At 38.6% G+C, this 15,855-nt stretch overlaps 2 protein-coding genes and 1 long non-coding RNA gene across 7 annotated transcripts; all 3 read right to left on the bottom strand.

Moving 5' to 3' along the window:
* Window positions 1-692: 692 nt before the first annotated feature.
* Window positions 693-4,047, bottom strand: LOC147854905 (uncharacterized). Its single transcript, XM_087330963.1, has 3 exons — window positions 2,822-4,047; window positions 2,109-2,281; window positions 693-1,373 (listed from the first exon to the last, which is right to left on the bottom strand). The coding sequence occupies exons 1-3, from the start codon at window positions 3,929-3,931 to the stop codon at window positions 1,217-1,219; spliced, it is 1,440 nt and encodes a 479-aa protein (XP_087187089.1). The 5' UTR covers window positions 3,932-4,047; the 3' UTR covers window positions 693-1,216.
* Window positions 1,569-2,102, bottom strand: LOC147854906 (uncharacterized). Its single transcript, XR_015531006.1, has 2 exons — window positions 1,794-2,102; window positions 1,569-1,664 (listed from the first exon to the last, which is right to left on the bottom strand). It is a non-coding gene; the product is annotated as an uncharacterized LOC147854906 (long non-coding RNA).
* A 3,091-nt stretch (window positions 4,048-7,138) lies between the features above and the next one.
* On the bottom strand, window positions 7,139-12,392 carry LOC147854904 (HMG1/2-like protein). Of its 5 annotated transcripts, XM_087330966.1 has the most exons (10): window positions 12,376-12,392; window positions 12,274-12,331; window positions 11,308-11,367; window positions 9,609-9,740; window positions 9,455-9,512; window positions 9,182-9,226; window positions 9,012-9,092; window positions 8,635-8,703; window positions 8,459-8,521; window positions 7,139-7,333 (listed from the first exon to the last, which is right to left on the bottom strand). In XM_087330966.1, the coding sequence occupies exons 3-9, from the start codon at window positions 11,355-11,357 to the stop codon at window positions 8,498-8,500; spliced, it is 459 nt and encodes a 152-aa protein (XP_087187092.1). In that variant the 5' UTR covers window positions 11,358-11,367; window positions 12,274-12,331; window positions 12,376-12,392; the 3' UTR covers window positions 7,139-7,333; window positions 8,459-8,497. The 5 variants fall into 5 exon arrangements, with proteins under 5 accessions (XP_087187092.1, XP_087187091.1, XP_087187095.1 ...); XM_087330965.1 differs by lacking the exon at window positions 12,376-12,392 and having other exon boundaries at window positions 12,253-12,337; XM_087330969.1 differs by lacking the exon at window positions 12,376-12,392 and having other exon boundaries at window positions 12,268-12,286.
* Window positions 12,393-15,855: the final 3,463 nt, after the last annotated feature.

Genomic DNA, 15,855 nt, shown 5'->3' with positions numbered 1-15,855 from the left:
TGGTTCAACACAATATTCAATCAAATCACCACATAATTCTGCCCAAATGTCCACTGAACCTTCTGTTAGCTATAGTTGTACACATGTAGAGTAGATTTAAATATAGCGCAATCACATCTTCACAAACACATCCTTGAACTTCTCATCAGTTATGCATTTAAATAACACAGAAAAACAAACAACGCAACATATCAATCCAATGTCACCAGAGGTACTTGTCTCCATCTTTATGGACCAAATGACTTTTCTGGCCATACATTGAATAGTAAGTTACCAATATACATTAATAAGATAGATAAATGCTCCTTTCACAAAACATCAATGTACAAATTTGTTTGCATCAATAGTGCTCACCATAAGGATGAGATGTCTTTACATATTAAGGTACTATATTACTTGTACATATAATTTATATCGTAAGGATAAGAAGTAATAATTCGTATGATAAGGACAAGCATTAAAAGTTCAGGGTTTGTACTAATAATGCACAAACTTTATAGCATATAATTCGACAGATAAAGCAGGCCACAGTTAACATGCCTCAAAAACTCTAACATCATCATTCATATAATTTATAGCTGATGAGTAACATGATAACATGTGGAAGGACATGTATAGATACATATCCATCATTCGATATAGAGATTATGCATGCAAGTAAGAATATGAAAGCCTCCTCATGTGCAAGAGTATATAAAACCAAAATACTGAACTGTATTCACAACAATGATTTCAAAAGGCTTGTATTTTAATAATTACACAAGCTTCACAAAGTAAATAATACGTGAGTATAACCAAGGAGAGGGGCATTCAGTTACATTCTCATACTCAATTCAGGCATATCACGAAAAGGATGCATGCCTGCGCAGGAGCAACTTCACGGAAAACTTTTTGTTTACCAAATATTTGTTGTTCGCTTACTCATTGCTCCACAGCAATTTTGCCAACATATACTGAATGCTAGCTGTGCACCTTAATAAGACCATTTACACAACTAAAACCTATAAACATGTGAATTGCTTGATCCCAAAATAAGATGTATTAATAATAGCCTAAGGTCTCTAATAGCTAGAAACTTTAATACCCAAATGCAAGAGACCTAAAGTTGAAGATCAAGTTCATATAAAAAACTATACATATGTATATATATATATATATATATACACATAAATAAACATGCAAGACGGAAATTATTTCCATAAATACAATAGCATATCTACACAGATGCCATCAAAGGGGTAGAAACGAGTGCCTGAGAGGACAATGTTTCATGGACAGGCATTCCAGGAAGAGAAGACTTCTTATTTTCTTCTTCGGTGTAATCGTCTTCTTCTGCATCCCATAGAAAGGATGCATAGGATGCCATTACATAGCTGCAAAATGAAGTGAAAATAAAATCAGACAATCTTTTATAGCTTGTTGGCGTATCAAAGATTGTTAAAATTTTGTCTGTACTACACTCCTTTAATATATTGCCCTACCTAGTTCTTTTTTTCACCTGTCTCTTTTTAATAATCTCCACATGTCTCAGGCACACATACTATGCAAACAAACATGCATCAAATCTCTTAGGATCGGACTGGGTTGTAAATTCTAGTCCAACGTATTTGCTGTGCAGATGATTAGGTGTGAAAAACAAGAAACCTTTCCAGAGTAACATGTTTCTGATAAAAACAACTGAAGGTTAACATACCTTAAAATATTGCTAACTAGATCTCAAACTCATGGGCATCTAAACCCAACCTCTTTGTGGCATTCTAAATCTATTTTTCCATTCATTACTACCAATCCACCAGATTTGTGTCCCACTTTCATGAACCTAGACTTTGTAGTGATCTATTAGAATTAGAATTAGAATTTTTATCGTCCATAAAGAGGCCAGTTTGGCATGGATGGTTTCCTCGAAAACATTCACCAATTGCTCTTGTGGAGATCAATTACCTTATTAGTTGGGTTCCGTAGAGCATACTCATCTCATTAGTTTGTACTTGTCTCTCTGACGTACAAAAACTACTACTACACAGTTATTCTGGTCATTTTCAGACTTACAGTTGTTCTGGTAAATACATGGCAATTAGTGGTATTTCAGGATGTTATGGTACTCATACCAGTCTTCAGGGGCAGCCTCGATGGCTTGGTTGTAATATATTTCGGCTCGATCTTTATCTCCATGAACATTCCATTGCAATTGTGCATATTGAGAGAGCACTTCTCCATCATTGGGCTCTGCTAAGATGGCCCTTTCATAATACTCTTCAGACCTCTTAAAATCTCCCTTTTCCTGCACACAATATAAAGAGAATATAAGTGTAGATAATTGATAGTATATGATAGAGCAAACATGATGTAAATGATTTTGCATGTCGCAGTGAAAATACTCAAGAAATCCACTGCAGCAAAATAAAAACAAAGAAAAATGTTCAAGAATCGCTATATAACATAAAGAACTCAGCTCATTTGCAGACAATGGCATCATGGATCCAAACAAGTTACAATGATTTATATGTTATTGCAAAATGTTTCATGATAAACTCCAAAGGACATTCGTTTCAAAAAGGATATTTGTAGAATAATACTAGTATGGATCCTAACTTGGTAGAATAATTTATACATCACAAAACATTTAATGAAAAGCTTTCAAAAACTCATGGGAAAAATCTTGTGGATAGTGGTATCACGTAATCTAGCATATTAGAACATATACTAGAAGGATTTATATGTTGGAACATGTGAACACACAAAGATCTCCAAAAACCACACCAGAATCTCCAAAAATCACATGGAAAGCTGCAAAAACCTTGGTATAGCTGAGACAACTAACCTCAGAAAGAAACTGTGCATAGTTTCTAAGAAGCAATGGATTCTGAGGATCTGATTGTAAGAGATTCTGGAAGTAAGCTTCGCTATTTTCTTTATCTCCATCCCCATCTCCAAATCCAGAACCATGGTTTGATCCCATAAACCCTAATGTTTTTCTCTCGGACAGCGTTAGCGGTCTGCATCCTTTCCCATTGCATGCTAAAGGAACTCCACTGGAGCTGAAGCTCACGCTACTGAAAACCTCTCCGTCTTCTGATGTAAATCCTTGCATCTTCTCATCATTTTTTAACTTCCTCGACACAGAATCAGGTGAATCCAGAGCAAGTAAAGATAGTGAGCTCTGCTTCTCTTCTGCTCTTGCATCATTTCTTTCCTTGTTTTGAACAAAATCGGATCGACTCATAGCCAATGAAGGCAATGATAAGCTGTGCTTTTCTTCTGATTTTCCATCGTTTCTTACCTTATTTTGCACAAAATCATATCGACCTGCAGCAAACAAAGGCAATAACCCGTGCTTTTCTTCTGATATATCTTCATGTCCAACCATACTCAGAACATCAGAGCGATCCACAGACAAAGAACCGTGCTTCTCTAATCGTGGCATATCATCATCATCATCATCATCATCCTTCTCAAGACCTTCAGAAATAGTCTGTTTACTGACAAAAGACATGTTTTTGGCAGACTCACATACAGATCTCTTCTGAACAGCATCTGAGGACGATCTTTTTTGTCTTCCTCCTCTTCTTTCTCTTCCATTCCCAAGTTTTGTGCCATAGCTAGAACTTGACGCTAATTCTTGCTTCCTGTGATCTGCATTGATGGTCAGTAAGGCATATGAAAAAGGAAGAGAAGCTCCATCTGATCGAGTTCTGCAGAGGCTAGAGCAAGAAGAAGCAGCAGCAGAAGCAGACGAAGGAGAAGGTGAAGAAGGTAGTAAGACAGATCTCCGATGATCAGACGGAGATTGCAAGAAACAGACGTTTCTTGAGCTGTTGGAAATTCCGTGGGATGATTGATCTGAAGAGATTATGTCTTGGCTTGAAAGATCAGGTCCTGACATAAGGTTCTTGAAGAATAGGCTCCCTTGAGAAGATGTCCTGAGAGGCATATCGCTAAAGAGAAGACGAAGGAGAGAATGTGTGTACAGAAATCCGGGTAGATGAAATGCTTATAGATTAAACAGAAAAACAGGAAGGGTTTTGAAGAAGAGATTATACGCAGAAAAGTGGTCTGCGTCGTCGTCAAGAAGATTAAGATCACTGTCGTATATGATCAAGAAGATAGAAAGATTAGAAGGGAGCTATAAAGAGGAGAAGATTAAGATCACTGTCGTATATGATCAAGAAGATAGAAAGATTAGAAGGGAGCTATAAAGAGGAGAAGATTAAGATCACTGTCGTATATCATCAAGAAGATTGAAAGATAAGAAGGGAGCTGTAAAGAAGAGAAGATTAAGATCACTGTCGTATATCATCAAGAAGATTGAAAGATTAGAAGGGAGCTGTAAAGAAGAGAAGATGCGGACTGAGGCAAGTTCTGCATCAGATATCGTTACGAAAGAAGCTCACAATTCATCACCGCCATCACCATCACCATCATCATCAGATTGCAGGGAAGAGAGGGAGTATTAAAGAGAAGAAGAAGAGGAATAGGAGGAGGAGGCATGGCCATAGATGGCATCGAATCAAATCAAGTGGGCGGTGATGAAAAGAGGAGGTGCAGGGAATGATTGGGATCGGAAGAAGCTTTTCATTGCCACTTGTCTCTGCGTCTTCTTCTGTTCTTATCGGGATCTCCTGCTTTTATCTTCATCTGAGGGCCTGCTGTATTACATACATGGAAGGAAGAAGCTATGGCCATATGCATACATACATACATACATACATACATACATACATACATACATACATACATACATACCCCATCATCCATGGCCCAACCAGAAGAAGAAGAAGAAGAAGAAGAAGAAGAAGAAAGAGATAGAGTTTAGTCGGATCGGGTTGTCTCTTGTCGATGAGATGATGTCCGCCCGCCCGAGACATGTCCGCCCCCTTTCCCAAGAGATGTCCGCCTACCTGAGTCAAGTCCACCCCGAGAGATACCCGCTCGCCTGCCCTAGACATGCCTGCTAGAGAGAAACCCGCCAGCCACCCATAGACATGCCCGCCAACCTGCCCAAGTCATGTCCGCCAGCACCCACCACCACAAAAGAAGGAGAAGAAAAAACCCTCCGTTGCGGAGCCTCCTGTCGCTAACTCGCAAGAGCCTAGGTCATAACAGCTAGGAGTCCATCGTGAAGTTGACATAGCTTATAATGAATGAGGCGACAGACACATACAGTAACGGGTTCGTGAAATGTTAATACTCGTATTATTTGGATGTTTGTTGTCCATTATGGTCTGAACTAATAACTACCCATTATGAACAGAATCAATAACAACTCTTGTGAGGAAGCCTGCTTGAGAATCCTCTTGGTTCACAAGTTAAAGAGGCCCACATACGAGTAACACGATTTAGTATGTGAACATTCAAATCTCAAGGGTTTTATGAAAGAATCCTATCGATTTAGGTTGGCGGAATCGGAATCCACAATAAAGAAAGGTAGTCATTGACTGCACTCATCCTTGGACAAGAGGCTAAGCTAGACGATATAATGCAATGCCATACATCTTGGCTTTGTTTCAATGTATCCTGAATGTTCACATGGTCACATGCGTAAACGCATTGCAACATTGCCTATTGTCTAATTGTTGGATAGTAATGATGTGTATGGCATAATGTAATGTAAGAACCAACCCACTAGAATAGCAAGGGGTTGTTTCCTAGTGCATTATCATAATGGAAGAGCTTGGTGTTTCATGTATATGTATGTTTGGAGCCATTCGTCCTACCTTCTATAATTCATCTATAAAGAAAGGAAGATAAATTGAGGTTTTGTCGATATATTGTGGAGATATTGATCACATCTTATAGTGGAATGGTATCACTAAACCTATGGATCAACTAGCCACCACCACCTTTGACCAATCATTTGTTCTTATTAGTAGCAACCCTAAGAGATAGACAAGTGCATTCCAGTAGACCTTGTGCATGCATCACTCATACTTTGATCGAAGAGAAATAAGGAAAATGGAATGGCAAGACAAAGTTCTAGAATCTGTGTTAGCACACAATGAAAAATGAAAAATGAAAAATGAAAAATGAAAAATGAAGGCCCATTTGAATACAGATTTTGTGAACCCAATGAAAGAGCAAGCAAATTCGACCCATAATATGCAAATTAAATGATGCACTCACAACTCAAATATCTACCCTAGATTGACTTAACGACAACCTCATTCTATAAGATCATATCAACAATGTACTCACACTAAATGTATACATATATGACCCAAATCAAAAGTAGACTTAACGAGAAAAATACAAAAATCTCAAAAACGAGAATCCATCCCCCATCTTCCAAGGATATTTCACCCTTAGAAAGAATCACATGTAAGGGGTTAAGGAGGCATAACAAGGAATGAAAGATGTCACATGTCTCTCCCATACAAATGCTCTCATATAGTTTACTTTAGAGCGCCAAATGTGTAGATGTTAATCCTTTCCATATATAGCATCGAGAGAAATGGCAAACTCTAACATAGTTAAGGGGGCTTTACTAGAACATAATGCATGATTTAATATAGCTATGATATTCAAACCCATAACATCCGTATGTATTTTAGTAGAACATAATACATGATATAACACAGCTACAGTATACAAATCCATAACTTTGCACATCATTTTTGCATCCATAACCAGCTTCGTTGCTTTTCACAAAGAGGATGCAACTTTCCAATGAATTCAGATGCACACAAACATAAAAGCCTATGCATACATGATAAATAAACTGCCAACTCGAGATTCATGATTTGGCTCAAGCCTAAGTGCTTAGTATATAGGATTAAAACCATGCTACATATCCGAACTGTATCCAAAGTTCGGCCTCATCCCAGATAAGAGTATTAACATGATGAAGCTAGAAGAAACACCTTTGCTTTATCATATTCTTCAATAGAATGAATGATAACATATTGTTGAGAGTAACTTGAGACAATATGTACATACACATTTTGTCTATATAAAATACAAGCATAAACTTCCCTAGCCTCTCCAACAACAGTCTATATACATACACACATTTTAATCATCAGATAACAAGTCCCGCAATTTTGCACTACTACTTACTGCTACTACCAAATCAGTACTCATAAAAAAAACAATCTTAGTTCAACAGTCAAATCAAAGACACCTAATAATAAGCTGGAGGATAGCACAAAAAGAGAGTAAAATTACTGATTAAAAAACCAAATCGTAGCACAACAAACTTTTGCAGTAAATGCAAATTGTCTTTTGCCCCCCCCTTTCCATACAAGAGCAGTAAGTAGAGCTCGTCTTTCCTTTTTAAGGTGTTGCTGCTAAACTTCAAACATTATACAAACCGAGATGAGCGGGAACTGTAAGTATCCTGCAAAGAAGTAAATATATGAGTGTGTATCGCAAGAAAACAAGTCATTCCAGCCCATAATAATCCAAAAGATGCCCATCAATGTATATATACACATATATGTGGCATTTGGGGAAATAAAAGGAGAACTTGAGTCACTTTTGGAATTTTTCTTCCAGTTTTATTACTGATACTTCTATCTCTTTGTCATGTTTTACTCAATGTGCACTTGACTTGGAAGCCCAAAAACCATTCTCGCCTTTCGATGTCTTTCCAGGAATATTTTTGGATTATTGGTGAATATTTGTTTTGGGACTTCAATATCACCAACAGTTCTTTCCTCCATTCGAATCAACATTACCTTTATAAGATGTGAATCATTTTTGGGCTTCCATATAAGTGCACTTACGTGAACCATATCCGAGAGATAGAAATACTAACAATAATATGAAGGAAAAGAAAACCAAAAAACCACCCCAGTTTTTCCTTGTTTCTCAGAATGTCCCTGAGGTTTTGTTATCTCCTCAGAAACTCTTCGTCAACACCCATTTTAAGACAGAAAAAGGGGATGAATTGACCCTATAATTGCTGAAATAGCACATATAATATGTTTTGGGAGTTAATTAAGCGCATCAGGGAAATAACGAAAAACTCCAGGACATTGGGAAACTAAAAATGCACAAGTATATTGGAAGATTCTTTTTCAAGGGTATCAAGAATAAATGCATAAAAACCAGACAAACATAAGTGATAGAATCTATAATATGAGAGAAGTTCATCTTAATGAGGTGGATATATATATAGAAAATCCAGAACATCATTACCATGACACAGAGATCATCAACAAAATGTCAAACGCCACAGTTTATTAAACCAGTCAGAACAAAGTAAATCAGAAGAAACTAAGGGATTCATCCAAAGAGAAACAAACATGAGAGTTCAAAAAGACATTTTCTTGTATAATAAGTTTTTTGTACTGAATAAGGGCCAGAAAAGAAATAAGAACAAACAAGCTTGAAAATTTACTCAGAAAAAATTGTTTTTCAAACCGACGAGCATTATAGAAGGAGAGAGGAAACACGCTCATGATAGGAAAAATAAGTGGACACATTTGAATAATCTGAAAAACGAATATTACTTACTCACCTCTTGTTCAGCAGAGAATAATCTTCGACATTAGACGGCTCATTCATCATCATCTCCATCATCCTGCATATATTGAAAAGTAGACCAACACAGAAACATTAAAACAACAATGACGTATAGAAAAAGAAACAGTAAAAACACAATCAAATGTAAGTGCTTAATGAAAGATTGCATACTTCATCACTTCCTTCTTCATCATCATTTACATCAGATTTTTCCGACTCTTCCTCGGCTGAAGCCTTTTCCTAAAAAAATTTGAAAGATAAAGCAAAAGAAGTGACTCATGTGAAGTTTAAATAGAAATAAAAAACATCCGAAACATCCCTAAGGTTCTTTACTTCCCCAATTGCGTCTACATTTTAATTATTTACCCAAATCTCTCTCTAACAGTTATATCTTGTATTTGAACACAGCTATATGGCCAATGCATTTGCCATGTAGGAAGAAGACAACAAGGTTATTTCAGAGCTTCTCCCCCTTTTAAATATACAGATTAATGAATTGATCATTCAGACTTGTGGGCTAAAACTCAAACATCAGAACCTTAAATTACCTGCTTCGCGTTGTATGCCTTCACTGTTTTTTCATATTCTGCCTTCCTGGCAGCAGCCTTGGCAACATAGGGTGCTTTTTCCTGCAAGAGTAGGCAGAAAGTCATGTCAAATAACTTTATTTAATATATGTGAGCCGAAAGATGTATATAATGAGGAACATTTGTCATACCGCCTCAGTCAATGACTTCCATTTATCTCCTCCTGCTTTGCCAACCTAGAAGTGAAAATGAAGCCTGTCGTGTTAATCATATGGCATGAAACAACAACATGACGCTTCTACCTTTGGGAACCACGAAAATGATAGACTAATATAAAAAGGAATTTGTTACATATCAGAAAAATGCATTACGAATAAACCATGAACAAAGCAGATATCCATGAATGTCCAATTGGATTGGATATTTTAACATTTAGTGGGTGAAGAGTCAGTTCAGTTTCTTACCGCAGATACAGATTTGTTGTTGGGATGGCTGGCATTGAAAGTCTTTCTGAACTCCTCCCTGTTTCATCCATCATTTAAACGGACCTTTTAAAAACAAATTTAAACCCAAAGAATAGCTATGATACCTGAATATTAAGTTCAACGGGTGACTTACAAGAACACAAAGAAAGCGGTGGCAGGCCTCTTTGGCTTATTAGGATCTTTCTTCCCCTTAAGATCCTTGGCTGTCTGTTTCTTCTTAGCCTTATCATCCTTGGCTGCAATCTGCTTCTTTTTCTTCAAGTTCCTACATCATGAATAATAACATGGGTTTCTCCATTTAAGCCCAGACCCCCATAAATTCATGCACTTTTGCATGTGCTTTATGCATATCTGTGCTAGAGTTTGCTGTGTACTAAATAATTCAGCATCTTAAAATTTCTGCTATCTTAAGTGCTTGACATTGTAGAAATTCGGTTCAGTAGAATTATTTGTGTCAAAGCTAAAAAACGTTTATGTCAATGGAATGGATTCATGCCATTAAACAATGTCAAATAAAAACTTGTTCTTTGAAATGTTTATGCATATCCGTGCCAGAGATTACCGCATGTGAAAAACATGGAATTCAACATATTAAAAACTCCCACTTTCTTTAATGCTAGCTAAAAGTTGTAGAAATTCAGCTTAATAGAATGATGCATGCCAAAAGCTACAGAAATTAATCAATCGCATGGATTAATGCCATTATGCTCAATGATAGGAAATGAAAAACTAGGTTCACCGCACAACATTCCCCTACTTTGAGACCTATGTGCTGTTTAGTCTCTCTAGAAAGACTGCAATAAGCATTTATAAAATCTGGCTTCATCATCTTAAATGAACACCTTATCAAAAGGAGAGGAACTAGACCAAAAGTTGTGTGCTATACAATTAACAAACTTGGTAAAATAGAATGTTTTATGCAATTAAAATAAACAAATCCAGGTAAGCCACATGATTATTGTAACAGTTGGCCAACAATTGCAGCATTTAGAACATTTCCCCACAATAGTTCCCGCTTTGGACACCTAAATAATGGATTGGCCTACTCTCATATTCATTTTCACAACATTTCCAAAATCCTCACACATCAAATTTCCTAATTTGAGAATTCTGTGCTGCGGTAACGGTTAGCCCTTTGTGGAAGACATTTTCCCCCATTACCATTAATCATAGCTTCCTACCTTGGGACTCCAAACAAACAAACACCTTGAATTTGTAGGGATACCAAATGATATATAGAAAATCAAGAGAAATTCAAAAACATTCTGCGTGAATATCCTACCTTGACATTTCAAAGACATTCCTAAATTTCCTGATTTTTGAGACTTCTGAATAACATCAGACCCTAGATAATTTCCAAAACTTCCCAAAGCTATTGCCTACTTCAAATCTTCTCGCAAAATCGTAGGCAAATTGAGTGAATTATGCTTGTGTAGAAAATCAGGACATTTCCCGAACTCTCACTGAGATTCCCTACTCTGAGACCTTAAGTATCACAGGACTCAGAGAGAAATCATGTGAATTGCACTTGCTACGGAAAATCATGATTGTTTCGCTCGTTATTTCAGCCAAAACCCTCCTAATTCAGGGATTCTTTTCGAAAAAAGAATCATCAATGTTTTGTGTTCTTCAGAACGCATACAGATCTTTTATCAGTCAGGCTAGCATAGAAACAATTCATCTACTTCAAAGTGCATCAATAGGAACAATTTATCTCTCACTCTCACTCTGTGTGTGTGTATATATAGAGAGAGAATTTGTGGACGATTATTCAACAAAAATAAACAAAACAGAATATCATTATTTGAGCTATGGTTTCAAGGGAATCATACGTTTCTTCCGTCTGTTTGGACAGACCAGTCTTTGCCTTTCCTCCTTTCATTTAAGCTTTCCTGCAAGAAAACAAAGATAACAAGATGAATTTTAAAGACGGTGGTTAGCACATGAGGAAGGGAAAGAGATGAAAGGGGGAAGACACAGAGACTGAAAAGGCGATGCATAAGGAGGAGATAGACATAAAAGCAGAGGGAAGGAGAGATAGAGGATAAGAAAAAGGAAAACGAAGACAGCAAGAAAGAAAAACAAAAATTAAGGAGAAAGGAGAACAGAGCGATGGAGATAGAAAAAAGACTGAGAGCGAAAAGCACAGGGAAAGGCGGAAGATGAATGAAGGAGGTAACAGAAGAAAAGTTGCAGACAGACATGGAGAAAGGAGAGGGGGAGGGGGATCAGAGTTTGGGTATGGAGAGAGAGAGAGAGAGAGAGAAAGAGAGAAGAAGGGGGGGAAAGTACAGATATCAGAACGGAAGGGCGGGAGGATCAGAAGAAAGAAGAAGACACGCACAGGAAGGGAAAGACTGGAAAACTCAGATTAGGGGGGGGGGGGGGGGGGTTATCAGGTATGGAGAAAGACGGAAGAGAGAAACTTGGAGATGGAAGAGGAAGGAGGAAGGAGAAAGTCCAGAGGTGAAGGAGGAATCAGGAATTAGAAGCGACGAATTCAGAAATCGGGGAGAATTCAGAAATCGGGGAATCAGGAATCAGGGAGATTTCAGAAATCAGGGAAATTTGAGGAATTCAAGGGGGAAACAGAAGAGAATGGGAGGGGAAGGGAGGGGAAGGGAGGGGAGAAGGAAACAGAGAAGATGGATATGGCGGAAGGGAAGGGGGTAGATTGTGCAGAAGCTCAGAGCAGAGCAGAGCAGGGCAGGGGAAGGAAGAAGAAGAGATGAAGAAGAAGAAGAAGAAGAAGAAGAAGAAGAGTAAGAGCTACTTACTTACTTAACTTAAACTTAAACTTAAGAAGGAGGAGGAGGAGGAGGAGGAGGAGATGTCTTCTTTCTTTCCTTCTTCTTCTTCCTTCCTTCCTTCTCTCCTTCTTCCTTCTTCTTCTCTTCTTCCTTCTCTTCTTCTTCCTTCTTCTTCTTCTTCTTCTTCTTCTTCTTCACAAAACACACACAAAAGGAAGGAAGAGGAAGAGGAAGAAGAAGAAGAGGAAAGGGAGAAGAAGACCTAGCTCATAGGCCTACCGGCTCAGCCGGTTCCTCCCGGTCACCCCCTTCATCCCCCCACCCCCCAAATGTCCACTTTCACACACCATTCCATTACTCATCAATTTTGTCCCCCCCCCCCCCCCCCGCCCGCCCCCACCTCGATTCCGAGTTGTCGGCCACATGATGATGCTCTTCGCGTTCTCACCCTCCGGAAAAAAAAAAAATTGAAGAAGCAGGCTCAGCCTTAAACATTGGCTCCGTCCCGAATTTGACCATGCCCTATTCGGTTCGTTCATATGCGGGAATGCAAGGGAAGACACAGATGTGTGTGCGTGTGCGTGTGCGTGTGCGTGTGTGTGTGTGTGTGTGCGCGTGTGCGTGTGTGAGAGAGAGTGTGTGTGTGAGTGTGTGTGCGTGTGGGTGTGTGTGTGGGTGTGTGTGGGTGTATGTGGGTGGGTGTGTTGTACGGATGCAATGCGGGCACATACGTAGTCCAAGCGAGTGCCTTCTCGCATACATCTATGGCTCAAAGATGGGGGCGGACATACAATAATGTAACCTTTTACTCTTCTCTTGTTTCGTTTGACCTTTGTTGATGCTATGACAATATAAACACATCCCTGTGTTGTTGAGAACATGAAATGCTAAGTAAGGATCTTTAGCCATGACACACTGATCCAAACCACCGGACGAGGTCTTTTTCTAGGTTTGACTTTTGAGTCCTCACATGTTCTTTTAGCTTATACCTAGGTTAGCCTAAATCTACTCGCCCATCTTTCCTTGCCTAGATTCATGCTCACCTGTCATCGATGCATTTGCAACTGTGTTATCGACCGACACTTGAGATTTCACGCGAGAGATATGCTGATGTAAATTAAAATGGATTTTTGTATTGGGAATTGTTGGCTCTTGGTTGTTGGTTATTCCATTTATACTTCTTGGTTAGTGACATGTGTGTTCGAGTTTGACGACATGGTGATATTTTCCTGGTGAATTTTCGTGCTCAATCTAGGTGGCCAATGCATGTAACCTTTTACTCTTCTCTTTTGGCGCCTTTTTTCTGGTCAGTTAATAAGTGTGAATCCATAATCTATTGTTTTTTTAAGCTTAATCTCTAAAGTAATATTATATGTAATGTTGTAGGACTAAGGTTATATCTCAATATAATCTTTTCGGCCCCCTATTATAATCAAGCTCTCTTCACGAAGTTGACATGATTTTTATAGGTGTTATTGGTATTTCAAGTTTATTGGTCTCTCTACTAATTTTCAGTCCCTCTAATTAGTTTCTAAGGGTTAATTCATCGTTATGCTTGTGAGAAAACATCGTGTTACATGTTTTTTATTGTAGGAACCCAAAATTACTCTTGTTATCTCCAATTTTGAGACTAAATTAGATTGGCAGATTCAAAGGTAGAAATTGCATGAGGATTCAACTAGTGCTAGAGGCTATCAAGATGAAAGCACGTTAAAGAGAGAAATTGCATGGAGATTTACCTAGTGTCGAGATAGTTTTGACTACACTGCCATAATGAGAGAAAATATATTGAGATTTATCATGTAAGGGTGTTCATCTCAAATTGTGGAAAAGACTCAAAACTATCTAAGCACTAAAAAGGAGAGACCAAATTGTGACATGAAAGGCCACGAGATCAAGTATGAAGCACTTAGATTTGAAAAACAATGTCCCAATGCAACTTTTTGATGCGAAAGAGCCCATGAGCATGTGTGGAGCACCAACGCATGTGAAAGGCTCCACGATCAAGTATATAGCATTGGAGCATAAGTTTGATTCATCATGGCAACAATTCTCTCTTGAATTGTTTGGTTCATCCATTAACAATGTTATTTTGCTTCGTCTTATAGGGTGTCATGAATTCATGTTGAATACCTCTTTGTTTGCAATGTGAGTTGAATGCATCAAACTTGTACTCTCATTGTTGGCATTTGAGAGTTTGATCTGTCTGATTCTTGACCATTGCAAGCCATTATTGGAAGATGGCAAAGACTTTGTCTTTGGTCCTCATAAGACAGACCCATACCTTATGGGTAGCATCATTGATAAACACGATGAAGTATGAGCCACCACCAAGACATTAATATGGCATTGGCTTGCATATGTTGGAATGGACAAAGTTAAGAGGTTTCTATTCTGGCACGGACGTTTTGACAAGCCAACTCCAATTCGGCTCCAGTTGTCTATAGCGAAAGTTAAGGCATCGTCACTTTATTGAAAAATATGGTCCAACACAACACATCGAAACACATCGATGTAAGATATCACTTTGTTCAAGACTTCGTCATTTCAAGGAAAATCAGCCTTGAGAAAATACCCACAACCAATAATGTTGTCGATGGGATGATCAAGTGTCTTCTAACGGATCGATTCTAATCCCTTTGGCACCAAGTGGGCATAATGAAGAATCAGTCTGATTGAGTCAGATATTCAGGATGGCTTCAAACAATCAATCGGCATAGCTAACTCGACTTCAAGCTCTCCGATTAGGATTCCCTTTTTGAACTATTTGATTTGGCTTCAGCTCTTCCGGCCTTTTGTTCCCAGATGTTGCCGATTCGGACAAAAGCCAACTTGTTTGTCAACTGTTGAGAATCAAACTAAACTTCCCCAATGTAATGACTTTCACACTAACAATGAAAACTCTAGGTTCATGTTAGTTTTGTAAATAGTAGAAAGGGTAGTTGCCCTAAGTTAGTTGGTATTGATACCAACCCTTTTGTAACTAAGTTACTGTTGGATGTATTTTCTATCTTGTGTTAATATAACTTCATGATCACATGCTTGGCTACATTCGAGAGGCGAAAACGTCGAAAGAAGCCTGGGCAATCTCAAGAAGACTTTCACAGGCAATACGGTCGCACACAAGCTTCAACTCCGTCAGGAGTTGAACAATATTCAGCAAAGGGATATGTCGGTCACCAACCACGCCTGGAAGATCAACTTAGGAGTTTTGTGACGTCCTTTGATCGATCAACACCAACATCGACGACGACGAAATGATCCAGATATGCCTCAGTGCCTTAGCACCATGATTCGGCACAATCAAATCGGCCATCCTTGCAAGGGAGAATCGTCCCTCATTTTTCGACCTTCAGTCAATATTGTTGGTTGAAGAAAATCACATCTCATCAAGGAGGAATGTGGTAGACGGTCATATGATCTACTCCCAGTCGGACGAGGGAAGAGGATTCAACCGAGGAAACTGAGGCCGATTCACACGAGGCCGACATGGTCAGTTGACCCGAGAACACAACTCCCACCATTGGCAAGAGGCTAGAAACACACCAAGGGAGTTCGACAGAAGGGGGATCCATCCTCCCGGACCAAGTCGCCAAAATAGCCCCATCGAATGCGGGTACTATGGAAAAC

This window comes from Azolla caroliniana, unplaced genomic scaffold (assembly GCF_043228905.1).
Source record: "Azolla caroliniana isolate FFs.n. ecotype wild unplaced genomic scaffold, voAzoCaro1.0.p SCAF_15, whole genome shotgun sequence".
NCBI lineage: Eukaryota > Viridiplantae > Streptophyta > Polypodiopsida > Salviniales > Salviniaceae > Azolla > Azolla caroliniana.
Note: the sequence above shows the minus strand (reverse complement) of the source record. Positions and strands in the feature narration are given on the sequence as shown.